Source organism: Apis florea, unplaced genomic scaffold, assembly GCF_048593485.1.
Source record: "Apis florea isolate Af1SG1 unplaced genomic scaffold, ASM4859348v1 contig_3496_pilon, whole genome shotgun sequence".
Taxonomy (NCBI): Eukaryota; Metazoa; Arthropoda; class Insecta; order Hymenoptera; family Apidae; genus Apis; species Apis florea.
Window position 1 is genome coordinate 8,009,348 of NW_028256773.1, and position 26,887 is coordinate 8,036,234.

At 38.1% G+C, this 26,887-nt stretch overlaps 1 protein-coding gene and 1 long non-coding RNA gene across 3 annotated transcripts in view; one reads left to right on the forward strand and one right to left on the reverse strand.

Annotated features, from left to right (window-relative positions):
• Nucleotides 1-22,957, reverse strand: part of LOC147656867 (uncharacterized) — a 139,029-nt gene extending 116,072 nt beyond the window's left edge. The window contains exon 1 of the long non-coding RNA XR_015293592.1: nt 22,902-22,957. This is a non-coding gene — a long non-coding RNA (uncharacterized LOC147656867). The remainder of the gene's footprint in view (nt 1-22,901) is intronic.
• LOC105736957 (uncharacterized) lies at nt 14,602-20,519 on the forward strand. Of its 2 annotated transcripts, none has more exons than XM_086913099.1 (3): nt 14,602-15,301; nt 17,009-17,130; nt 17,189-20,519. In XM_086913099.1, exons 1-3 carry the CDS (start codon nt 14,969-14,971, stop codon nt 17,508-17,510), a joined length of 777 nt encoding a protein of 258 aa, XP_086769225.1. In that variant the 5' UTR covers nt 14,602-14,968; the 3' UTR covers nt 17,511-20,519. The 2 variants fall into 2 exon arrangements, with proteins under 2 accessions (XP_086769225.1, XP_086769226.1); XM_086913100.1 differs by having other exon boundaries at nt 14,717-15,238.
• Nucleotides 22,958-26,887: the final 3,930 nt, after the last annotated feature.

Here is a 26,887-nt window from a genome sequence, read left to right on the forward strand (position 1 = left end):
CCTTTTTCCCTCGTCGATCCATTCGTGTTATTTTGGAAGTTTTGAGGTTTTAATTGTCTTTAAGCAACCAAGTTTTTTTGCGAAGAATTTTAACGAGTGTTAACATTATAACGGAGTTTGCAGGTGATTAGTGGAGAAGTTCGCTCGGTTATTCCAATTGAGGAATTCCTCTGCAACAGGAGATGAATTCTTAGGATTTGTAGGTGATGCGTTCTCCTCAGGGCTGACGTATAAACACATCGTTCCAACTGTTCGTTCACGTTTCTCGAAGGGAAGAGAAATTATCGACGAAACGATTAGGATAAGAAGGATTTAAGAGGTAATTAGGAGGAAGATAAGAAGATTTATGTTAAAGCAGGATTGAAATGAAAGAATTTCAGTAGCATAAATCAATAATATCCACCATTTTTCTAATTCTTCCAAGCTGTTTCTCATTTTGATAGAATCAAATATCAAAAATCTTCTCTCTTCGCGAAATTAATTTCAAATTAATATTCCGCATATAGAAAATCTTCCTTTCATCGAAAAATACCTAGCTTCTTTTCGATTCTCCCTTCCCATTCCAATCTTCTCAACTCTCGAGTAACTCTTCGAGCAGGATCTTTTTTAGAAGCTTCTTGCATCGTTTCGAAAATCATGTTTCGAAGACTAACACGCGAGAAAATTCGAATCGCATGAAATGAAAACTTAAGCCATCTTCAAATCTTTTCCACCCACGAAATCTCGAAAACTGGAAAAAAATACGAATGAAAATTCGAATCGGAAACTCCTTCAAAGCATCGTTTCGAAAATCAAGTTTGGAAGATTAAACGCGAGAAAAAAAATGATCACAATGATTATCAAAAATGTGTGAATTCGCATGATAAATATAACAAAATTAATTTTAATCAATTTTAAGCAAATCTTCCATTCACGAAATCTGGAAAACTAAATTCCTCTCGTTAACCGAAAAATATTTAATCATCGTTCGAATTATACTTCGCACTCGTCGAGCAGAATTCGATAATCGTTAAGAACACATTGCGATCGAGTGAAAGATCGAATCGAAAACTTCTTCCAAACGTCTCCATCGTTTCGAAGACTAAACGTCACGTTCGAAACGCACGATGAAAACGAATTAACGAAAGAAATTTCCACAAATTTTGAAAAACTGGAAAACGAAATTCCTCTCGTTAACTTAAAAAAATATTTATATCATCCTTTGATCATAATTCGCACGCTAAGAAAAAAATTCATCGTCACAATGATCGTAACAAAAGAAATTAAATTTTAGCAATCAAAGCAATCTCACGAGATCTGGAAAACCAAATTCCTCTCCTTAACTTAAAAAAATATTTATAATCATCGTTTAATCATAATTCGCACGCTGGAAAAAATATCGCACGATTAACGCAACGAAACGAATTAATTTCAACTTAAAAAATATTTATAATCATCGTTTAATCATAATTCGCACGCTGGAAAAAATATCGCACGATTAACGTAACGAAACGAATTAATTTCAACTTGAAAAATATTTATAATCATCGTTTAATTACAATTCACAAAACTCGTCGAGCAGGATAATCCTGTAATCGTTAAAGGAGGACGCGAGAATTCGAGCGCGGCTGCGGATTTCCTCGTTCCACGGTATTCCATTGGAATCCGCGCGATCCAATATTTCATCGGATCGGTAAATAAAGGCGGCCCCCCTCCCCTCGCATGCCAGCCGCGCATTACGAACGCCGCTATTAATTGCTCCACACTCGGTGGACGGCCGAGGATCCTTGATTTACGCGGATCGAAACAGGACGCGCCGCGGCGACCTCTAAATCATCCAGCCAAGCGAGCGCTCGAAACTCTAAACGCTTTTTCCTTTCGCTCGTTATCGTTAAACCCTCCCCGATATTTTGCATCTCAATGAACGTGGCGAGAAACGGCGAGTTTCGCTATTTATGGCCGTCTCCCTATTCGTGCCCATGTTTTTCGATTCAAGGAACAACCTCGTTCCAGCCTGGGTAGAGGATCTCGCGTTCGGTTCGGAAAAATATCCTATCTTTTTCCACTCTACGTAGAATGTATCGCGCGTGTTAAGCGTGTTAACTGCGTGTTACGGATCGTGTTTATAAATTGGATTGGACGAATTGCTTGAACGGGGCTTTTGGCCCCGATATTAATAAGATTTAATTTTTTCGAAATATATTATTAAGTTTGCGATAATAATTTTTCTAATTTTTCTTTTCCTCTCTAATACGGTGATCGGTTTTTCGATTCGAGTCAATGTGTTGATACGAGTTACAAGACAAGAATGGAGTTTTCACTACTACTGTTATCGAGATAGCTTCGATTTTTCGGTTTCGATCGATTTTCAAAGTATATTAAGTTTGCGAAAATAATTTTCTAATTTTTCTTTTTCTCTCGATCGATTTTTCGAGGCTTTTGTTTGTGGGACGATTAATATGTCATTCGATGAAACTTATTAATGGATTCTTCCATGCCAACGTTTATCGGTCGACAATTTATCGATCGGTTTTTCGATTCGAGTCGTGATGTGTTGATACAAGTTACAAGACAAGAATGGAGTTTTCACTACTATTATCGAGATAGCTTCTCGAAATAATTAATGTCAATCTTAATTTTTAGAGTTTGCGAAAAATAATTTCTCTTTTTTCTCGATTTTTTGGATGTTTCCACACTTTTGTTTGTGAGACGATTAATACGTCATTCGATGAAATTTATATAATAGATGCCAACGTTTATCGGTCGACAATTTATCGATTCGAGTCGTGAACACAATAATCAAAGTGTTATAGATACAAGTTACGAGATAAGAACGGAGTTTTCACTACTACTGATCAAAAGCGCATTAAACCTGCGAAAATAATTTCCTAATTTTTCTCGAGATCATTCTTTTCGACTTATCGATCGACACCCCCGATCAATCGAACCAATCTTTCGACAGTAGCTAAAAAGCTCTTTCTCGAGATGTAAAAAGAATGTAACAAAACTTCCATGATAAGAATAAGAAAGTTTTCCCTACTGTTTCAAATCGATCGAATAAAATTCGGCCTCGATTTCACCAACACTTTCGAAAACCGGAAGAATCGGAGAATCCAATCGCGATTCAAAGCAAAACGAAACGATTCGAAACGCAATAATATCGGAACAAAAGGGATTTCGTCCTTTTTATCGTCGACGAGAAACCGGTCTTGAAGAAGCCTGCGGCCCCGTAATTCTGCGTTGCGTGCGTGCAACGTGTAAATTCTCGACACCGTTTCTGCAATATTGTTCCGTCCATTGTACGCGCATAGGCAGCCCGATTCCAATATCGGAATGCTGGGATCGGTTAACAAGTTGCGATCTCGAACAGAAACATTTCGCGCGGAATTACGTTCGTTTTCAAAATAATAATCTAAAATAATAATCTAAATTTAAATTTATTCGTTTAAAAACTACTTAAAACTACATCGACTCGCACGTAACATTCGTCGAACAACAAAGTTTCTCTCGTGCGCACGATTTTCATTAATATTAAACCTATATCTATTCCCACCATGAGCGATGAAATGACAAAAAAACATTTGTATCTTGATATAGAAAGAGATTTTAGATTACTCGTAAGGTAAACAATACAGAAAATTGTGAATATTGAGAAATGGGTTGTATCTGCATTATAGAAAAAGTGAATAAGTCATATGGCGATGCAGTAAGTACTTTGTGTACAAGAAATTCTAAACGAAATTTCAAAAACGGTCGTTCGCCGTGGTAGGTTTAGCGTTAATAATAAAAATCGAGTTTCCACGAATATCGCGGCTGTCTGTCATAAGAACGCCGCGCGCTCTTTTCTTCTCGAGGATCGTAAATTCGAGCGCTCTCTCGCACGACCTACCCCACGCGCTCGTCCATTGGAGGATGGCCAGGTGACACGCGTCCTATCACCGTTTCTTCTTCTCTTCTTCTTCTTCTTCTAACCGCTGTTACGACTACTATGACGTATTTCGAGGGGGAAAAAATGTAGCGTTTCCTCGAATTTCGACCGCCATTCACCGACTCGTGGATATATATATATATATATATATGGAAGGAAGGGTTGGAAGAGGACGTGTCTCGAGGATTGAAAGAGAAAAATTGTTGAGGGAATTGAGAGAAGGATTTTGTTTCGACACGAAGTTGAAGTAGCGTTGGATAAGTAAGTTGGTTGAAAATCTCGAACAAAGTTGGTTCGAGTAAATTGTTCGTTGAAATATATCGAATGATTATATTTATTCGTAGATATCAATTATTTTTGATTACGCTTTCTGAACTTCTGAAAATAGATCATTCGAGGCAACTTATTTAACTAACTTTGTTCTTTAATTATTCGAAACTATTAAATTCTTCATGGTTCGATTAATCATTAGTAGGAGAATTTAAATTTTACGAAGAAAGGGTGTGGTAAAATATTCATTACGTAAAAATTCGCAAATTTTTACATTTCAAAGAATAACACGATTGTTTCCATTATCTTTCGTATTTTCCTTCATTTTCACTCCACGCAACTTCTAAATATTCATAGTCTGACTCAAAGAAAAAATAACACGATTCTCTCAATTATCCTCCATACTTTCCTATCTTCATTTCAACTTTGTAGTCCGATTATATTACATTCCAAAGAAATGAATAACACGATCCTCTCAATTATCCTCCATACTTTTCTATTTTCGTTCCACGCAACTTCTTTATATAATCTGATTTCAAAGAAAGGAACGAAAGAATAACACGATCCTCTCAATTATCCTCCATACTTTCCTATCTTCATTCCACGCAACTTCTTTAAATAGTCTGATTTCAAAGAAAGGAACGAAAGAATAACACGATCCTCTCAATTATCCTCCATACTTTCCTATCTTCATTTCAACTTTATAGTCCGATTATATTACATTCCAAAGAAATGAATAACACGATTCTCTCAATTATTCTACTTTCCTATTTTCATTCCACGCAACTTCTTTATATAATCTGATTTCAAAGAAAGGAACGAAAGAATAACATAATTGAAATTCTCTCAATTATCCTCCATACTTTCCTATCTTCATTTCAACTTTGTAGTCCGATTATATTACATTCCAAAGAAATGAATAACACGATTCTCTCAATTATCCTCCATACTTTTCTATTTTCGTTCCACGCAACTTCTTTCCATCCGAAATTCGCACAAACGTTCATAGTCTGACTCAAAGAAAATAACGAAAGAATAACATTGTTTCAATTATTCTCCATACTTTCCTGTCTTCATTCCACGCAACTTCTTTAAATAGTCTGATTTTAAAGAAAGGAACGAAAGAATAACACGATCCTCTCAATTATCCTCCATACTTTCCTCTCTTAATTCAACTTCTTAATCCGATTATATTACATATCCAAAGAAAAGAACACGATTCTCTCAATTATCCTCCATATTTTCCTATCTTCATTTCAACTTCGTAGTCTGATTGTATTACATATCCAAAGAAAAGAATAACACGATCCTCTCAATTATCCTCCATACTTTCCTCTCTTAATTCAACTTCTTAGTCCGATTATATTACATATCCAAAGAAAAGAACACGATTCTCTCAATTATCCTCCATATTTTCCTATCTTCATTTCAACTTCGTAGTCTGATTGTATTACATATCCAAAGAAAAGAATAACACGATCCTCTCAATTATCCTCCATACTTTTCTATCTTCATTTCAACTTTGTAGTCCGATTATATTACATATCCAAAGAAAAGAATACCACGATCCTCTCAATTATCCTCCATACTTTCCTCTCTTAATTCAACTTTTTAGTCCGATTATATTACATATCCAAAGAAAAGAATAACACGATCCTCTCAATTATCCTCCATACTTTTCTATCTTCATTTCAACTTTGTAGTCCGATTATATTACATATCCAAAGAAAAGAATAACACGATCCTCTCAATTATCCTCCATACTTTTCTATCTTCATTTCAACTTTGTAGTCCGATTATATTACATATCCAAAGAAAAGAATAACACGATCCTCCCAATTAATCTCCCAACTTTCCTACCTTTCTTTCCATTATTCCCTCCCCAACGTCTCTATATCCCGAAACAGAGATACCTTCGAACCTTCCCTCCTCCCCAGGAATACGAACTATTCGAGCAACTATTCGTGCATAACTCATACATAACTCGGTAACCGCGTTTTCTCCTCGATGCTTCGTAAATCGCGTTAATGGAACGGAGGTGTAGCTCGCGCGAGCTTTCGATCGCGATAAGCGATTGGAATTGCGTTCCATTAATTAAATTCCAATTGAGACAACGTATTTATTACAGGTGTTCCCTCCTCCTCCTCCTCCTCCTCCTCCACCCTCCTCCTCCCCCGGCAAAAAAATCGGCGCGTTGCATCAACTGATTCACGGTTCAACGGCGGAGCGCTTGGGTTGCGAAATGGCGCGGCTCTCGATCTCGCTTGCCCCAACGATTTTCGCCTCGGTTGTCGCGCTCTTTTCAATTTGCGGCTCTAATCCGCGCGCCAAGATAAAGCTTTCTCGCGACGCGAAACGCGAAGCGTTACGAAAGCGTTATGGTGGCAGCCGGCCGGCTAATTGATACTTTAAAGAGACTGGTTTCTTTGTCCACGTTCCAACGTTGGAATAGCGGATAAAGAAAACGGTTTTCCCTCCGAGACCGAGTTTTCTTTTCTCTCCCTGCCTTTATGTGTATCTAATGTATATATATTCTCGAATCGATTTTTTTTTCATTCGGACGAATAGATGGAAGAGATGTGTTGGACGGTTTATGATTGGGGTTGGATAGAAATTTATTTCGATCGCTCGTTAATAATAACTTTTATTAACTGTTGACCCATTTGCATTATATGTAAACTCGTGTCATCGAAGTATCGTGAATCGAATTTTGCTTGTGGAATATTCGATTTAACCGGGCGACTTCTCCGCCGCATGTGCTCGAGAAAGATCGATTCGAGTTGCTTCGAAACACGGTTCCAGGGAAAGATGTTCGCAATACGCGGCATCTTGCGCGGATCGACTACAGTTAACACGTTGAATGCCATAACCGACACAATAGTGAAATAAATTAATAAATTCCTTCGATGTTACATCGAGCCAAATAAAACAATTGTATTCGCATATAATCTATAAAATAAAACAAAACCACAAAATTTTTTTCATTTAACATTTTACTAAAATTCTATCAACGTGTTCAACGTGTCGAGATCGAAAAAATAATCATTCACGAATGATATTCTCAACTTCGAGGTATTGCATTAATCAAACCATAAATAAAACAATTGTATTCGTATATATTCTACCTCAAAATAAAACAAAACCACAAAATTATTTCTTGGACATTTTACTAAAATTCTATCAACGTGTTCAACGTGTCGAGATCGAAAAAATAATCATTCACGAATGATATTCTCAACTTCGAGGTATTGCATTAATCAAACGATAAATAAAACAATTGTATTCGTATATATTCTATCTCAAAATAAAACAAAACCACAAAATTATTTCTTGGACATTTTACTAAAATTCTATCAACGTGATAGATTAAAAGATGGCGGAAAAAATTCGTTCGAAATCGTAAAGTGATCATTCAACGAACGGGGATATTCGCAGCTTGGAGATATTGCATTATTTTCCACAACGACGATCGTATCGCATCGCGCGCGTAAATGAGAAAGCAGGGAGGGAGAAGCGAGCGCAGCGCCACGGTCGGCCTGTCTCGGTACTCTCGGGGATAAAGGAAGGGCAGGGAGAAGGCGTAAGGTCGTACGGCGGAGAGAGGGGAGAGAGTAGTGAGTTCGTGCGAGGGTGTGCGGATCGTGTCAACGATACCGTGGATTTACGACGGTCACCGAGCGAATCCATTTGTTTCATCTGCATCTGCTTAGCACGCTAATGCTGCCCTCCTCCTCCTCCTCCTCCTCCTCCCCCTCCCCGCGCGCACACCGTACGTGTACGATGGGGTTCCGTTGCGCGGCCGGCGACAGACCTCCAAGATTAAGGCGGACCTTATGGGGAAAGGTTGAGAAGAATGACGCGTGATTTTTGCACGAAAGGGATCGAAGGGTTTTTCCAAATCGACGCGGATTCGACGAGGGGAGTTTTTGGAGGTTTTTAACATTGGAATTCATCGGTTTTGAATCATCTTAATGGATGATCGTACGGATTAATTTCTTTGGATTATTCGCAATTAATAATGCTTCGAATACTTTTGGTAAGTGGTATAACTCGGATCTCCAACTTCCAAATGCAAAGATCCACGCTACGTTGTGATACTCGTAATCATTGTTTCCAATTATTTTTCGTAATTCTGTAATTTCTAAATGCAAAAATCGTATATCGATGTAATCCATTTGTAATCCATTTTTCTCAATCAATATTTAATTATTTTCCATTATAATTCGTCATAACTCCACGCCAATACATTCTTCCCAATTGATATTTCCATATTTTTCCATTAATCCATCAATTTCTAAATACAAAAATCCACACAATGTAATACAACATTGTAATACAACATTCTTTCCACAACTTCACTTTCCAAATCCAAAAATCCCCACTAATACTCGTCCTCGTTTTCCTCAATCCATATTTCCATATACAACTCGCCATAGAAGAATAACTCGAATTAAAACTCAAAAATCCACGCTAACAACCATTTTCCCCGATCCATATTTCCATATAATACTTTTCCATGTAACAACTCCCCGATATTAATAGAATCCAAAACTCTAAACTCTTTCCCCTTCCAAATATCATTGGCCAGACAGAATCAAAGATTGTTGCGACTCACGCTCATCCGAGGTATCTTCCCTCCGATTGCTTATCCAAATGATCGTGCGCGTGTTCCATTGGAATTCGATAAAGCGTCGCGTATCCAACGACTTCGAGGAGGGGGGAAAGAAATAATCACGAGGTAGGTGAGGATCCGCGCTCGCTTCAACCCCTTCCCCCTCCATTTATCTCGACGAAATTCGGGCCGAAGCGGTAGGCCACTTTGCAACGTAGATTAACGTAAGAATCGTGATCTTCTACTAAATCTCGATTGAAAAAATTCACTCGTGCTTCGTTCATGTTTGGGCCGAAATGTTCCACTCGGAAACGCTTTTCGACGCAGGAAGGAAAAGAGTGGAAAGGGAGAAGATAGATCTGCAAGAATAAAATTGGTGAAAATAGAGGAAGGAGTATGTAAAGTGAAAGAGGGATGGCAGATAGGCGCCAAGAGGCGAAAGAAATAGCGGCATTATTAAAAAATAATGGAAGTTATAGTTAAAGAAGGAACAGAGGATGGTACGGTGAAGAGGAGAAGGAAGAAGAAGAAGGAGAAGAAGAAGAAACTAATTGAAAAAAAAAAAAGAAGAAGAGAAAGGCGAGGTAAAACGCGCACACAGCGTTTTATCGGGCTACACGCGTGATAATCGTCTCGCCCCGCGAACGAGTTATGATTCCAAAGTTTCCAGTTATCGGCCATTTTCTGCGGAAACTTATCTTATTAGCGGCCGTGACTAAGGACACTTTCCACCGTCCAACGATCGCTATTTATTAACGTCTGCGAGCGTTCGAAAGATTCGACGCGTTGCCCGATTAAAATTTTGCTCTGTTCGCTCATTAGCGATATCCTTCGATATCGGGATACGGAATCTGAAGAATCTCAAGTGGATAGGAATTGGAGCCCATCCTTTCGTTCGAATCATTTCGACGGTTCAATTTCTCGAGTTAATTTTTTTTCTTTTCATCCGAAATTTAAAGTATCCTTCCGAGTGAAATTTTAGTTTGGCTCATCGTTTCACGCACAAGTATAATACAAGCGACGGGGCCCGTTGGTGCCTTTTCAACGAGAACGGGTCGTTAACGAAAACAACTCTTTACTGCAAATAAGCGCGTCGAGCGACGAGGATGATCTCGCGTGATCGCCTCGATCGTTTATTAAAATCGCGCGGCGAGAGTTTGAACGCGCGATCGACAATTATATTTCACGCGCGCTTCGCGTTCTGATAACGCGAAATTGAGAACATTTACCAAGATTATAGCGTTTCGCGCGGTAAGTACATTCTATTATTGCGAGATCGGTGGGCAGAATTTTTTCATTATCTTTAATCAAGTTGGGGGGGGAATAAACGGACGTAAAGATCCTCTTTAAAGGAAACGTTTGCTATTTAATGGATATTAATAAAAGGAAAAGATCGTCCCGTTTTTTTTTTTTATACCGCGTATTAACCCTCGACTCGAGATAATTTCAACCTTTCAGTTTTCGACCACACACGCTTTATTTTCAAAATAACAGTAAAAAGTAACGATTTAAAACAATTGAATTGAATGATTACCGATCCGTCCTCCGTGCAATTTGCCTTCTTTTAAAACTGAAATAACCCGCTAGCTTGAAACAAGCTTCATACGATTTCAACGATATCTCTTCAAAGATCTCCCGCGATAACATCTCCTCTTATTGCCTTAAAACGGTTCGACAAACCGAAACCTCGTGAGAAAAAGAAAGAAAGAAAGAAAGAGAAAAAAGTTCGTCTCAATTTCCAACGCGTTGACCGCAAGATCCATTAAACGTGAATTAAACGCGAGACGATCTTCCCTTCTCGCCTCTCCGGTTTCTCTTCTCCCGACGAGGCGAAACGAAAAAAGGAAACGAAGACAGAGAGAGAGAGAGAGAGAGAGAGAGAGAGAGAAAGTCTTAACGAGCGAGCGACGCGAGAGGCAAAATTACGAGAGGCGTTTATTGTTACTGCCGCACTATTTTTCCTCGTAGTTGCCGCGTCATTCTCTCGTTAACACACACTCTCACCCCCGTCGTTAACACTTTCTCTTGTTAACGTAACAAGCGGGCGTCGTCGCCCCGTTCGATATCGCGGGTATCTAGGCACCTCGTGGCTAATGCAATGCAAATTCAACAACCGTCATTGAGATATCATATCGACCGAGGGTAACCTGGCAGGGGAGAGGGTTCGTGTCCTCGCCCGAGAGAATTAACAACGTTGTTTATCGCTGCGATAATATATAAGGATAAACGCTGCCCCCTGCCAAACGATCCTCCCAGTTTCGCGGTTGCAGAGAGAGGGAAAGTAAAATATTATTTCGTACGCGAGGTATTGATTATTTATATATTTAAATAAACTATTTTCATTCTCAAGTTTGGATCTTGTTCGAAAATAAACGAATCAGAGGAAAGTCGATGAGCGATAAATCGGTTATTATACAATTACATTGTATTTTTTAATTTATCTACTCGACGAAATACGACTTGTCTCGAGAAGAAAACGAAGAAAAAACTATCGATTTCGAGAATTGCAATTGTCGTCGAGATAAAATTCGATACCCGATAAGACGGAATCGGTTTAACAAGTAGACGTAGACGTAGAAGAAAGTTACTTCGATCAATGGATCGTCCAATAATATGCTCTAATAACGTTTCGCCATTACTTATCGGTTAATGGAAGTAACAAGAACGAGAGGTATAAACTTTGCAAGAAATCGGCATCGATTATCGATGGTAAAAATAGGCGTGTAACCGCGAATTATTCAACGCTCGGTCAGCAATTTTGCATAAACTAAACGCTGTAATCGCTTTCGCCTGCATTGGATAATTGCATTCCGCATTCCTGCCAAAAATTTCGATCAAAATTGCACGTGGAACGAGTAATTTCTCTAAAATTAATTTTTTAATTGCAAAAGTTTCTTCTCTTTTTTTTCTCTCGATTTTAACGTGCTTCGATTCAAGTTCCACGCGTATTTATACATGGATCGAGGCTCCACGCGATTTTGAATTATCAAAGTGGAACGAAACGAGAAAGAAGTCGACTCAATTTCGTCGACATTTCGATGAATAATCCCCTCCTATCAATGGAGATTACACCGTGTTTCCTAGGCGTGTCGTCGATCCTCTTTTTACCGTGATTTATGACGAGCGATTAAGAATAGCTAATCCGTTTTTCCATCGAGAAGCAACTTCTTTCTCTTCGGAATGTTTACAGTCGATCGCAAAAGTTTCGCCTCGAGACGACGAAGTTTTCTTATCAGCGAAATATACGCTTTGAAATCGATCCTTAAATTTTTACTCCTTTTTTTTTAATATTAATATTAGAGGAATAAGTTTGAGTTTCGATAAAATTTTATCGATCGGTTGTGAAGAAAAAAGGTAGGATCTCGAGGAGGTAAAAATTGTGACAAAATTTTGCTACACGATCTGGCTCACCAGAAGATCGGACAAAGCGAATTTTCTTTGAACAATTTTTGCAACCGACTGTATGACACGCAGTGGCTCGCTCTGATGTAAAAACGATCGAACCGAGTAATACGTAAATGATGTTACGTTCGGTATGCATTTTTCCAGCTAATTGTAATTAAAGAGAACAATTTTGTATATAAATGGAAGGGCCATTCTCTCGAAAAAAACTCTTCGAACATACTTTAATTACAACAGACGAGTAATACGAGAAGCAATAACAATTATAACAAGAGGCAGACCTGGTTGATTGATTAAAAATTGTCGAGGAAAATTCCATAGTTTTAAAAAAGGGATTCTCGTTAAATACACAAGAATTATTGTAAAAGAGCTTGAAAAATGTATCACGATCAAGTCATCAAGTATACTCGTACCTTCGAGAACGTAAAAATCCGTTCGTGAAAAATATCTCGAATATTTTCGATCGAATTCCCTTCCCTTTTATACCACCATAAAATTACTCTCTACGGATTACCAAACGGAGAAATTATACAAGAATGCGAGAACGTTCGCCGTGCCCTACATAAAATACCTTCCACATTCAACGTTTGCCAGGAACGCAAAATCCAAATCAATCGTATCGATCGAGATTGTAATCGAGAAATTACACAGTCTCTCCTTCTTTGATTCAGGAAAAAAAAAAAAAAAAGAAAATCGATCAAATTGTTTCGATCATTTCAACTTCGCACGCGATCCGACTCGACTCGATTTGCTCTGGTTAGCTCTTGGCTCACAACGAGTTTGTCACTCGTTTGAAAAAAGATTCACCGATTCGATATATCGTAATTACGGGGGATAAGGCAGAACGAATATGACTCGCGACGTCTCGATAACAATAATTACCTGTTTCGAAGCGTTTCGCCATGCAGCTAACGTTTGCTTGTTAACAGGGATATAATAGGGTCGAGAATGATCGTAGGCAGGCGAGTAGGAAAAGTGATTTTCCGCCTCGTTCCATATTTGATGAACGAGAATTTATCACGGTTTTCTATTCGCGTTTCAAAAGTAAGCTTTTTGTAAGTTTTTTTTTTTTTTTTTTTATTGACAATGTATATGCGCAATGTATTGATTTTTTTAGATTTCGATATTTTTTGGCAATGATATTTTGATCGTGCGACAAATTTCTTTGCTCTATTTTTACGCATATTGGAAAGAAATGGTGCGGATTCTTGTGCTGTTTTTTAATTGCCAATCTGTTATTTATTCCAGAGGATGAGAAATAAGTTTACAATCTGTATATTTGCGTAGAAAAACATTTTAAGATTAGATCGTACATTCAGAATTGCTGCAGATATCTTTTCTCTCTCTTTCTCCCTCTTCCTTTCGAGCTATGTTTCATCCACTCCGATATAATGGTGCAAACAAACGATTCGACTACAAACAGGTAACGATGTTTCGGCAATTATCCTAAACGAGTCTATCAATCGGCGTGTCTAACTGTAAATCACTTGGCCACCGAATCACACACCGATTCACGCTTTCTCAAACCGGTTCCAGACACCTAAACCCTCTCCTTCTTTCAAACTTACCTGCACCAGGTGGTTAACCTGGCTATAATTCATCCCGATTCCTGGCCTGCATTTGCCATCGCAATCTCATTTTCCACGTAGAATTTCGACAATGAAGGAATGGAATCGAGATTTGTCTATTGGAATTACTATTGGAATTTCATTTTTACGTAGAATGAAGAAATAGAGTCGAGGAATCGAGATTCTTTTAAAATTTGTTTGCTATTAAAATTTCATTTTTACGTAAAATGAAGAAATAGAGTCGAGGAATCGAGATTCGTCTAAAGTTTATTTGCTATTGGAATTTCCATTTTACGTAGAATTTCCATTTTAAGTAGAATAAGAAATAAAATCGAAATTCTAAAATTATTGTTGGAATTTCCTTTTTTTTTTTTTTAGAATGAAGAAATAGAGTCGAGGAATCGAGATTCGTCTAAAATTTGTTTGCTATTGGAATTTCCATTTTACGTAGAATTTCGACAGTAGAATAAGAAATAAAATCGAAATTCTAAAATTATTGTTGGAATTTCCTTTTTTTTTTTTTAGAATGAAGAAATAGAGTCGAGGAATCGAGATTCGTCTAAAATTTATTTGCTATTGGAATTTCCATTTTACGTAGAATTTCGACAGTAGAATAAGAAATAAAATCGAAATTCTAAAATTATTGTTGGAATTTCCTTTTTTTTTTTAGAATGAAGAAATAGAGTCGAGGAATCGAGATTCGTCTAAAATTTGTTTACTATTGAAATTTCATTTTTATTTTGTTAATGGAATCGAGATTTGTTTAAAATAAAATTATTGGAATTTCATTTTTACGTAGAATAAAGAAACGGAGTCGAGGAATCGAGATTCGTCCAAAATTTGTTTTCCACGATTGCACTTTTACCTGGCTAACAATTCATCTTAAATCCTAATCCCTTCCATTGAATTTGGAATTTTATTCTCAAGTAAAATTCCTACAGCGAGAAACGTAATCGAGATTTCTCTAAAATTTGTTTTCCACGATCGCAGAACATGCTCGGCTACAAATACCGATCTCTCCATTGTTACGTTTCATTGTAAACGCAGAATTTCGAAATTGGAATGGAATCGAGATTCCTATAAAATTTGTTTTCAACTCGATTGCGAAAGAATCATGGCCAACTTCGCACACACCAAATTGAAAATTCCCAAGTATCTCATAACCTGGCAAACCTGGCGGAACGCGCAAAATGTGGATAAGCTTCAATTATGATCGGACTCTACCTTTTGGACATTTACGTGGAGCAATTGATGCTGAACAAAGACATGTACATAGACACGTGTGGGGCGAAGCTCGTCGTGAAAGTTGCGTTCATCGATTTTCCATCGACCGAGGTCAACGAGCGCGAACGCTCCGTGAAAAATGAGACGATTTACGTGTACGGGTTCAAATGCGGCCAATCCATACACTTCTCCATGCCCGCCGAGGATCTGGTCACCAAGATGAAGAAGGCGTTGCTGAAAATCGGCATTTTTAAGGTTAACGACACGTTCCCCATCTGCCACATCTTCACGCATCTCAGCGGTTGCGCCTGCGACATGGTGAGAAATATCCATCCCCTCCTTCTTACAAACAAATTTCGAAATGCAGCTTCCTTCCGCATATATATTATATTCGTTCCTCTCCGTTTTATCCGCAAGAAACGACAAAAACTCCTCCAAAAACTCCTCCTTTTTGATTTCATACATTTCATACACGACGACAACAAACAAATTTCGAAATGCAGCTTCCTTCCGCATATATATATATTCGTTCCTCTCCGTTTTATCCGCAAGAAACGACAAAAACTCCTCCTTTTTGATTTCATACATTTCATACACGACGACAACAAACAAATTTCGAAATGCAGCTTTTATATATATATATATATTCATTCCTCTTCGTTTCATCCGCAAGAAACGACAAAAACTCCTCCAAAAACTCCTCCTTTTTGATTTCATACATTTCATACACGACGACAACAAACAAATTTCGAAATGCAGCTTCCTTCCGCATATATATTATATTCGTTCCTCTCCGTTTCATCCGCAAGAAACGACAAAAACTCCTCCTTTTTGATTTCATACATTTCATACACGACGACAACAAACAAATTTCGAAATGCAACTTCCTTCCGCATATATATATATATATATATTCGTTCCTCTCCGTTTCATCCGCAAGAAACGACAAAAACTCCTCCTTTTCGATCAATTTCAATACACGAGGACATATACTCGTCATTCCATATTCGATTATTATACGTATAATATGATTCCATTCCAGAAATTCTTGTTCCCTCTTGATTGCTAACGCTTTCGCGACTTTTGGGCGACTTTTTCACTCCCGAAACAGCAAAAATGTGCACGGAGAAAGATCGTTGCTTCGACGGTATTTATTGAAAAAGAATTGGCGCTACAGAGAAAAATATTCGATGTGCAATAACTCCAATCGTCGTATCGTTTATATATACAATACTCGCGGCATCTTGTGCAGAGCGAGTAGCGAGACGGTTAATTGTTTGCACTTGTGAATTTTTTCTTAGATAATGATTCCACGTACAAATCAATATATAAAACTTTTATATTTTAATATTTTTATCTATCTTTACGTATAAAGAAAGATAATTTATTGAATGTTAAAAATCTATATTATTGTCTGATACATTAGCAATAAAGCTAATTATCAAGAGACAAAATCCTGCTTTTCAGGGCAAAATGTCGTTACAATCCCGATAACGTGCTCTCGCATTCGCATACCGTCTACTATTCTTATTTTCCATCCTCTTGTACCACATCTTTTCCTTCTCTCGTTCTCATTTTCTTAATAAATAGAAATAACTTCGTCATTCACAATATCAAATCAAACTCACGTTGGACCAATATCCCAATAACTTGTTCTCGCATTCACTATTCCTATTTTCCATCCATCATTCGTACCACGTCTTTTCCTTCTCTCTCGATCCTCAATTTCTCAACGTATGTCACGCTTACAAACCTCGGAAAATAATTGAAAATAACATTTCTCTAGCCGCGACTCGAACTTACGCCGAAAACGTAATTCGATCCTCGACCTAATCGATGAAAAGAATCTAACCGTTCGATAATACGTTATTCTACGCTCTCCAAGATTTTTTTTAAAAAAAATCAAACGTAAATAAATATCGTCACCGTTGATTAAACTCCCTTGTTCCACCTCGAGGCTGCATTCGAGGCACGATACAAATTGATGATCCTTCCCAATCGATCATATCGTTTCATCATTTTCAGGGCAAGGTCCCCATCAAAGATCCGACCCCGTACGTGTTCAGGGGCCCGTTCGAATTGTTGGATCCCGGGAAGAACTTCGCCGGCCAACTGGAGCTCGACATCACGGTTAGAAATTTGGGAAGGTATTTTTTTCGAGAAAAAAAAAAAAAAAATGGAAATGGACGGAAATACGTTTCGCAGGGCCCTGGTGACGCCGTACGTGCTCGCGCCCAAGTGCTTCGTGTTCAAGAACGTGGCTGAGGGGCCTGAGTTCAGGTGCCAGGTGTCGAGGATGGGCGGGGGGGTGGACGGGGGGTTAACGGCGGCGAGCGTGGAGAACACGGTGAGGGAGGATTTGTTCGACAGGGGGCCGGCCGGGAACATGATGGCCGACGTGGCCGCCATCTCTCCAGTGGCGCCTCGCCTAGCCCTCGGAAGCCCGCCGCCCAAACTGCCCCGGCCCCCCTTGATAGACCCGACCTTGGTCAAAAAGAAGCCTAAAAAGAAGAAGAAGAAGAAGTAGTAGTAGTAGTAGTAGTAGTAAGAAAGCCGGCAACCTTTCTTCTTTCTGCCAATCGAAAACACTTTTCCAACAGATAAATAACAAAAAAGAAAAGTTTTGAGTTAAGCTTCCCCTTCGATCTTTCGATTGGAAATTTTTGGTAAAAATTGGTTCGATCGTTGCGCGAGATCCGGTTGGACGAAGCGGAAACGAGAAGTTGAGATGGAGAGAAACGCGTGTCGGAGATGAGAAGCAGTTAACGGCACATCTCGCGAGAGAGAGAGAGGAGGATCTTTCTCACGAGGAGGAGATGTGTGCCGACGACACGATTATGATTTATACCGGATCGAATCGAGCCTGATTTATGAGGGCGTAATGCTCTTAGCCGTGCGGGGATATTGGCTGGAAGAAGGCGGCCGAAACGCGATCGAACGAGCGTTTCCATCGAACCGTTGTCGATCAATGATACTTCTTTGAGTTTGATGATGGGTTTATCGCAAGTGATTGGAAGGAATTAGAAATATCCATCGAGCGATTAAATTAGCAAATTACTTGACTCTATCGAAGCGGTTGCACGATCGATTATTTTTCGTATTTCTGTGCGAATATCGAAGGGATTAGAAACAAGTCGAGGCATATTTAATCCGTTTTCTCGGTTTAATTTTCAATTAAATTAACTTATCGAAGTGCAAAATTGAAAATTTTTCTGCGAGATATCGAGATATCAAAGGAATTGGAAATAAGTCGAATCGAGTAAATTAACTTATCGAAGTGCAAAATTGAAAATTTTTCTGCGAGATATCGAGATATCAAAGGAATTGGAAATAAGTCGAATCGAGTAAATTAACTTATCGAAGTGCAAAATTGAAAATTTTTCTGCGAGATATCGAGATATCAAAGGAATTGGAAATAAGTCGAATCGAGTAAATTAAATTAACAATACTAAACCATCGAAGTGGTTGCACGCATTGATTTTTCGTATTTCTGCGAATATCGAGATATCGAAGGGATTAGAAACAAGTCGAGGCATATTTAATCCGTTTTCTCGGTTTAATTTTCAATTAAATTAACTTATCGAAGTGCAAAATTGAAAATTTTTCCGCGAGATATCGAGATATCAAAGGAATTGGAAATAAGTCGAATCGAGTAAATTAACTTATCGAAGTGCAAAATTGAAAATTTTTCTGCGAGATATCGAGATATCAAAGGAATTGGAAATAAGTCGAATCGAGTAAATTAAATTAACAATACTAAGCTATCGAAATGGTTGCACACATTGATTTTTCGTATTTCTGCGAATATCGAGATATCGAAGGGATTAGAAACAAGTCGAGGCATATTTAATTTCTCGGTTTAATTTTCAATTAAATTAACTTATCGAAGTGCAAAATTGAAAATTTTTCTGCGAGATATCGAGATATCAAAGGAATTGGAAATAAGTCGAATCGAGTAAATTAAATTAACAATACTAAGCTATCGAAGTGGTTGCACTGTATTTCTGCGAATATCGAGATATCGAAGGGATTAGAAACAAGTCGAGGCATATTAAATGCGTTCTCGTTTAAATTTTCAATTAACTTATCGAAGTGCAAAATTGATTTTTCTGCGAACATCGAGATATCAAAGGAATTAAGAGATAAGTCGAATCGTGTTATCGTTCAAATTTCCGATCGAATCCATCGAGTATTAAATTAGCAACTGATTTTTCGTACTTTTGCGAATATCAAAGGAATTAAAAATAACTCGGGTCTCATACTCAATGTGTTATCGTTCAAATTTTCAATCCGAATTGAGCAATTAAATTACCAATACTAAATTATTGATTATATCGAGTTAAAGCGACTCGTTGTTAAAATCCACTTTTGAAAAAAAGAACGAAAAAGGAGCGAATAATTTTATTTTCCATACTCTTCCTATACTTTTATTAAATTAAACAGATGTCGAATTTACCAATTTTATTCATAGAATAAAAAAAAAAAAAAAAGAAAAGGACATCAATTTTCTTTTCTTAAAGAAAAACAAGAAGAGGGAGGCGAGAGAGGGTTTACTCGTTGTATATAAAACGGGTGTAGATAAAACGGCCGTGGAAACAGCATCGTCCCACGAATAACTGTCGGCTACTCGCTTATTATTATTTATTTTCCACGGTGGGAGGAGCGAGCGAGTTTCGAAAGCGCCTCGCGTGCATCGATTTGACTTAGCCTCACGGTTACCGGTATCCAGTAACGACTTCCTGTCGTAGTTGCCTCCTAGTTGCAACCACCTGTATATCTATATACATATATATATATATACATATATATATACAGGGTGTGTCTGCAATGAATTTACTCGGCCACGACAACGACAACGCCTGCTTCCCCTTCTTCCCTTTTATAACTGCTTTATATATTATATTTCCTATGCGGGAAGCGCTGCTCGCCATTCGAGGGAAAAAAAAAGAAAAAATTGAAAGGGAAAAAAAGGAGAGAAAAATCGTCAGGCGAATAATTCTTATCCGGCCGGTAGGAGGAGGATGTAGAAGCGTGTTTCGGATGGGGGAGGGGAGGGGGGGAAGTGGAATTTAAAGAGAGTTTAAACGGGCGCACGTGCGTTTCTGTTTTTCGAGTTTTATTATAAGGTGGACACGGTGAAATTTGTTTCCTAGGAGGTTAATCGATTACCCGCGTAACACGTGAAATACGCACGATATGCGGAAATGAATTATTAATGCGACACGTGACCGCGACGAGGCGGAGTGCTCTCCACTCTCCACTGGTGGAGGCGGAAGTCTGCGAATAAATTAACCCAAGAATCCCGCTCAACTCTGATTTATTTTATCAATGATAATCGCGCTTTGATTAAACATTTTTATCCTCTCGCGCTTTATACGTTCGATCAACTTCCTTCCAAGGGGCGATCGTAGAGGTAGTTGTTGTATCGAGGCGAATAAATTTTCGTTTCTCTCGATAATCCATTGATATTTGCCTATGATATTTCCAGTATTGTAATTTTTAAATTCGAAATAAAGTATATAAGTATATAAATAAAGTATCGAGGATTAGTTGATCAAAGTACGCACGAAAAATTCCCATTTTCCTAGATATATAATAGAGAGAATTAACATCTTTAAAATCGATAAAACACACTATATTAAGAGATACTTGTTCCACGTGAATTGGAAACTAAAAATTTTTCATTTTTCTAAATAATAAATCTTGCAAAATTCGTTTGAGAATTACCATCTTTAAAATTGATCTTCCAAATTCCAAATCTTTCAAAATTCGTTTGAGAATTACCATCAAAATTGATAAAACACACCATATAGATTAAGAGATACTAGTTCCACGTGAATTGGAAAGTAAAAATTTTTATTTTTCTAAATAATAAATCTTCCAAAATTCGTTTGAGAATTTTTAATCATCTTCAAAATCGATAAAACATTCCATATAGATTAAGAGATACTTGTTCCACATGAATTGGAAAGATTTTTCATTTTTCTAAATAATAAATCTTGCAAAATTCGTTTGAGAATTTTTAACCATCTTTAAAATTGATCTTCCAAATTCCAAATCTTTCAAAATTCGTTTGAGAATTACTATCAAAATTAATAAAACACACCATATAGATTAAGAGATACTTGTTCCATGTGAATTGAAAAGATTTTTCATTTTTCTAAATAATAAATCTTCCAAAATTCGTTTGAGAATTACCATCAAAATTGATAAAACACACCATATAGATTAAGAGATACTTGTTCCACGTGAATTGAAAAGATTTTTCATTTTTCTAAATAATAAATCTTCCAAAAATTGTTTCGAATACTTTGATTCTTTTCATTTTCCTAAATAATAAATCTTCCAAAATTCATTTGAATAACCTCAACATAGAAATCGATAAAATATATATATATATATATCACGAGAATTGGTAAAAATTTTCATATATCTAAACAACAAATCTTCCAATACTCATATGAGGATCTAAATTGAAAATCGATCGCCGTGAATCGGTAAAAAATTTCCTCCACTTACTAACCAACTTACGTACCCTGTTGCAAAGCTTACTTCCACGAAGATTTCGATCTTTAAATTGGAAATCGATGAGATACACGTTGCTCGTTCGAAAACCCGATTACCATTCCACCGTCGCGTTCCCCTTTTCGTCCAAGGATAATTCTCCCCCTCCTCGATATACACCCGATGCGTGTATATATCCCTTACCACGACTTACATGCATTTACATCGAATCAAGCTCGAACCAGATGGGATCAGAACCGCGATTATCAATTCCGGTTTCCTCCTCCCCAATTAATTCCATTAATTTCGCGATCGTCACGCCGATCGGTAGAAGACACGAAAAGATCGATCGAAAGAAACGGCTTGAATCGAATTTTTATAATTCCATCTGATCGTCGTTTCGATCGATCAAGATAACGAATAACAAATAAGACACAAATAAGACACCACATGGTTTCGTTAATTACGAATAATTAATAATTAATAATCTCGAAAATGAACGATAAAGTTTTATGTAAACAGAGGAGAGGAGAGGAGGAAAGGTTGGGCCTGAATGAGATTTCTTTTTCTTTTCTTAACATCGGAACGTTGCAAGTTCGAGTTATCGAGAAGCTGGTTATGGTTTTTCATTTGGAACTGTCGTTCGGTTATTGCGAAAGAGAAACACGCTTTTACGAATATTTCACGTAGCAGAGTAAATAAATTATACGTGTACGCGTTTTACGAGGCGTAATAATATCATTAATTATTTTTTAGATCGGGCGAGACGATTGAAAATAACGTATGTATAGCGTGTATTGGTGAGTGGGCGGGTTGTAAGTTAAAATGTACGCACTTAATTATTGAAATGTAGCATGAGCGTGCTTATCTCGCTCTGCGTTTCGCTCGAAAAGTGGATCGATAAGTGGATCGATGTGTAAAAAGTGTTTGCGCCGCGGACAAATATTCTTTCGTGTCGCGTGGAAACGTCGCAATTGGCCATCGATCGAAAAAGCCAGCAAAAGTACCTCGAACAACGTTTACATTAATTGCTCATGCTTGAAATCCTCGAATAATCTTCGATTCGAACGATAAAAATTGTCGAAGTAACATTGTCCAGAGCTAATTAAATTTTTTTTTGCTTGGAACATTATTCTTTTTAATCGCGAATAATACCTCTTTTTATTTCCCCTTCTCGTACACTATTTTTGCCTCCACAACAGATCATCTCGTTACTTTTCTTAAAAGAAATTAAAAATCTCTGGAATAAAGCAAATTGAAATCGTTGAAATGCTCGAATCGAACGATAAACATGATCAAAGTTTGGAAGGTTAATATTATATTTTTAACGATAACAACGAGATAAATTGTAACGAGATGATTCGGTGTGTTAATAATTATAAATGAAAGAAGCGCACAAGCGCGTTTCACTCACTCTCGTCCTCTGGCGGTGCCTCTTCGACTCTACTCTTCTTCGCCACCAACTCCTCCGCCCGAACCTTCCGTTCGCCCTTAAAACCTTCCTTTCCTCCACCCCCTCCATCCGCCTCGACAATTCTAAAAATTCTTCCTCCCCCGCAAAGTTGCACAGCGTACAACTATCTCCAAAAAAAAAAAAAAAAAAGGAAGCACGAGAGCTTCGATTTCTATTTTCACTCCGTCGCTGTGGATAAGGTTTTTCGTTCTCTAAAAATCATCCTTCTCCCCCACAACGCGAAATATATCCTTTGAACGTGAAATTTTTATCGATTTCTCTCGTTCGAGGAACGAAGAAAATTATTCGTGACATTCGTTGCCAATTTACTTTTATTTCTGTCCCGGTCTTCTCCGGAAATTTAATCGTTGAAAAAAAATTGGCCGATATCGAAAATAATTCATCGATATTTGTTCCGAAATTACTTTTATTTACTTTTCCGTTCCTTCTCCGAAAATTTAATTCTCGGAAAAAAATTGCCCGATATATTTAATAAAATTCGTATATTTGAGTTTTTTTTTAAAAAAAAAAAAGGGAAAAAATAAAAATAGGAAACGCGAGAAAAAGTATTCGTCGATATTTATTCTAAAATTACTTTTCTATTCCATTTTAAAAATTTAAAAACCCTCGAAAAAAATCCGCCTGATATATTTAATATTCGTATATTATATAAATTTTTTAAAAAAAGGAAAAAAATAAAAATAGGGAGAAAAAGTAGAGAGCGAAGAGAAATTGTTCGTTGATACTCGTTCCAGAATTACTTATTTATTTAATTCCTTCCGTTCCAGTCCTCTGCAGAAATTTAATCGTGGAAAAAATTTGGTGGACAAAGGGGAGAGAAATTAAAAATAGGAAGAGAGATCGCGTGGGACATGGAAACGTTATGAAAAACTCTCCCGCCGCGAGAGCGTGGGCGGAGCCGTATGCTAATTAAGCGGCGAATCGCAGCGGGCGACGATTCGTTCGTGTAAACGGGAACTTTTCCAGCCGAGGAAATCGTGGAAGCTCGATGCGAAATGGAGCGAGCGCGGCTCGCGACAAACGCTCGATCGAGACGAGTAACGGGCCGCTGACACGCGAGCAGCTAAGACTTCGAGTATTCGTCGTCGAGCGAGAGAACGAGCGTGGAGAAGAAAGAAAAAATAAGATAATTTTGTGAATAAGGATCGAAGAAGTGGAAGATACTCTGTGTTTTTTATCGTTTCTAAGCGTATGTTGGATCGAAACGAAAGTTTTTTGCGCGTGGAAATGCAAAGTTTCTTTCGAAATTCGAACGAGAGAGGCTAAGAGGCTTACATATTCTTTCCTTTCCTTTATCTTTATTCATAGGAACGCACTGATGCAGCTGATTAATCCTGTGCGTAACTTGTCTGCAAATAATCAATCAAGAAATAAATCCATTAAATTCGAATAAAAACCGATTACCTTTGAAAACCTGGGAATGATTAAAAAAATCTAAAGAAAAATTAGAGAAAAAAGGCGGGGAGAGGAATGGGCTACAAATCCACGCTTATATAATATCCTTTTCTTTCCTTTACTCGTACTGATGCAGTTCAATCCCGTACGTCCTTGTCAACAAATAACCAACCAAGAAATAAATCGAGTTCGAACTTTTGAAACCCTTGCGTGAAAATTAGAATTTTGAGCAAGGGGCCGAATTCCCTTCCTTCGAACGTCTTTTTCTCGTACGAAAAGAAAAATTGGAAACAAGAATTAGAAAAAAGACGAAATGAGAGAGCGAAAAGCGATTACTCGGCCGCGACTGCTCGAAGGCTACAATGTCGAGCGGACGGAAGGGAGGGAAGAGAGAGAGGGGAAAAAAACGGGGCAAAAAAGTTCGGCGCGGCCGATCGTGTTGCCCGGTTTTACGACGAGCCAGCCTCGTGGACGAGCGGCCGGCCAGCCACGGCAATGCACGGCGTATGAAACGGCCCATACCCGCACCGCTAAATACACCATAAACCAAAGGGAATCGCCTGTGAAACCTTTAATGCCACGCGCTTGCGCCACGCATCAGCATGCGACGTACGATGGAGAGGGATCCGAGCGAGATGTCGCTGTTGCGCTTACGAGCTCGATCCCCACCATTGGAAAAAACTTTGATCGCCGCGTACAAATACACTTATCTCCCGTCCCTCCCTCTCCCTTCTCCTTTTTCTTTTATTCCCTTCTCCGTTGTTCCCGACGCGCTTCGATCGTCGCACGGGACGAACGAAATATCCTCGACGTGTCTCGAATTGCTACGGTCTTATTAAGAAGTTTATAACCCTTTGTTTCGACTCGAGGGGGGAGTGGGGAAGGGAGAGAATTTTTACGAGACCGGTCGGATAGTTTTATAGGATTATTCTGATCGCGATGTAATGAAACGTTCTATTCCACCGTGCGAATCTTGTTCGGACCGTCGGTTACGGGGAATCGGATTGACGGATATACGAGATCGAGAGGGTTGTAAGTTGGATACTTCCGAGAAGATATCGTTGAGATCGTTGGTGGAATGCCTGTATGATGAAAAAGAGGGGAAAAACGCGGTGATGTGGTCACCGCTAGTTTTCTCCATCCTTTTTTCTTTTTCTTCAGTTTTGCGGCTCGAGATAAAGATCGGAAGAAACGAGACACATTTGGATAATCAACGACGTCGAGGCAATATTAAAATGATACATAAAATTATTACGCTTTTTTTAGATTTCTCGAATTGCTCGAGTCGCGCTGTGATGAAAGGATATTTATAAAAAAGATATTAAATTTTTTTCGAACGAAGAATCAATTTCGCAGAATCGAAAAATTAAAATAAAACGTATAACTCGACGTATAGCTCGTTTCTTTTAATCTCTTCGAAACGCATATTGCATCTCTTTCTTTTTCTCCTTCTCTCGTGCAAAATCGAACGGAATGAAAATCTCTGAACGAAGACTTCTTTAAACTTGTTCATTATCGTAGAATTTCGTCCATCGGGGATAAACCCGCGGCGGATAATCGAAGAGCAATCGGCCCTGCCTCGTCGTAAAATGGCGCTGAAACGGGCAGTAAACCTTTTATCGCTGCGCGTGGAGCAACCGTTCACGCGTCCGATCGTAATGATCGGTTAAACAAGAAGATTAACGCGGGCAGGAAGTGTAAAAAGGCCGAGTTGAGCAACTTAAATAATAATAATAATAATAATAATAGTCGAGGCCAGAATAATTAGACGAGGCGATTAACAGAGTTCGCGTTGTTGGAAACGTTGTGTAATACGCTCGATGGATTTCAATGGACGGGGTGGATTTTCGTGTTTCTTTCCTTTTTTTTTTCTTCTTCTTCTTTTCGAAATGAAGCTTATATGCTGTAATATAGGACGAGGTGGACTTTTGCGTTTTACTACCTCGTTTCGTTCTCGTTTTATTGCGCGGTTTTCAAGAGAGAGAGAGAGAGAGAGAGAGGAGGGAAAGAAAATTTCTCGTACTCGCTTCAACTGAACATCGAGATTGGTAAACGTGGCGAATCCAAGTACACACAATGGTTGGCTCGAATAATATAGGAATTAACTGGGCAAAATTATTGGAATACTGCTTTTTTGTTGTAATTTATCTTGTTTCGTTAAGAACGTAAAGATATGAATAAATATATGAAAAAACGTTTAATTAGTGTAGTGTAAAAGAGAAAATGTATAATAATCAATATCGAAATTGTTGCATTGAAAATCAACTTCTTAAAAACGAAAGAACGCTCTTTCGGATGGCGCCACGAGCGATTCGAATTGCGATCGTGGAAAGAAAGAAAAGGGAAAGAACTTAACGCGTTGTCGTTTCGATGCAAATTATTCCATATTCGTGATTGCTCGATTTCGAGTGGCTACGATTAATTAACATCATCGCTCTCTGCAACTCGTTCGAAATGCGGATAATTCTTCTTTCAACGATAAACCTAATAATTTACAATACCCCGAACAGAATCTAAATCCAAAAACTTTT

Excerpts from the sequence above, each read along its gene's own strand:
- LOC105736957 (XM_086913099.1), top strand. The coding sequence starts at position 14,969 with ATGATCGGACTCTACCTTTTGGACATTTACGTGGAGCAATTGATGCTG. Across the intron at positions 15,302-17,008 it reads GCGGTTGCGCCTGCGACATG|GGCAAGGTCCCCATCAAAGA; the intron begins GTGAGAAATATC and ends CATCATTTTCAG. Across the intron at positions 17,131-17,188 it reads ACGGTTAGAAATTTGGGAAG|GGCCCTGGTGACGCCGTACG; the intron begins GTATTTTTTTCG and ends TACGTTTCGCAG.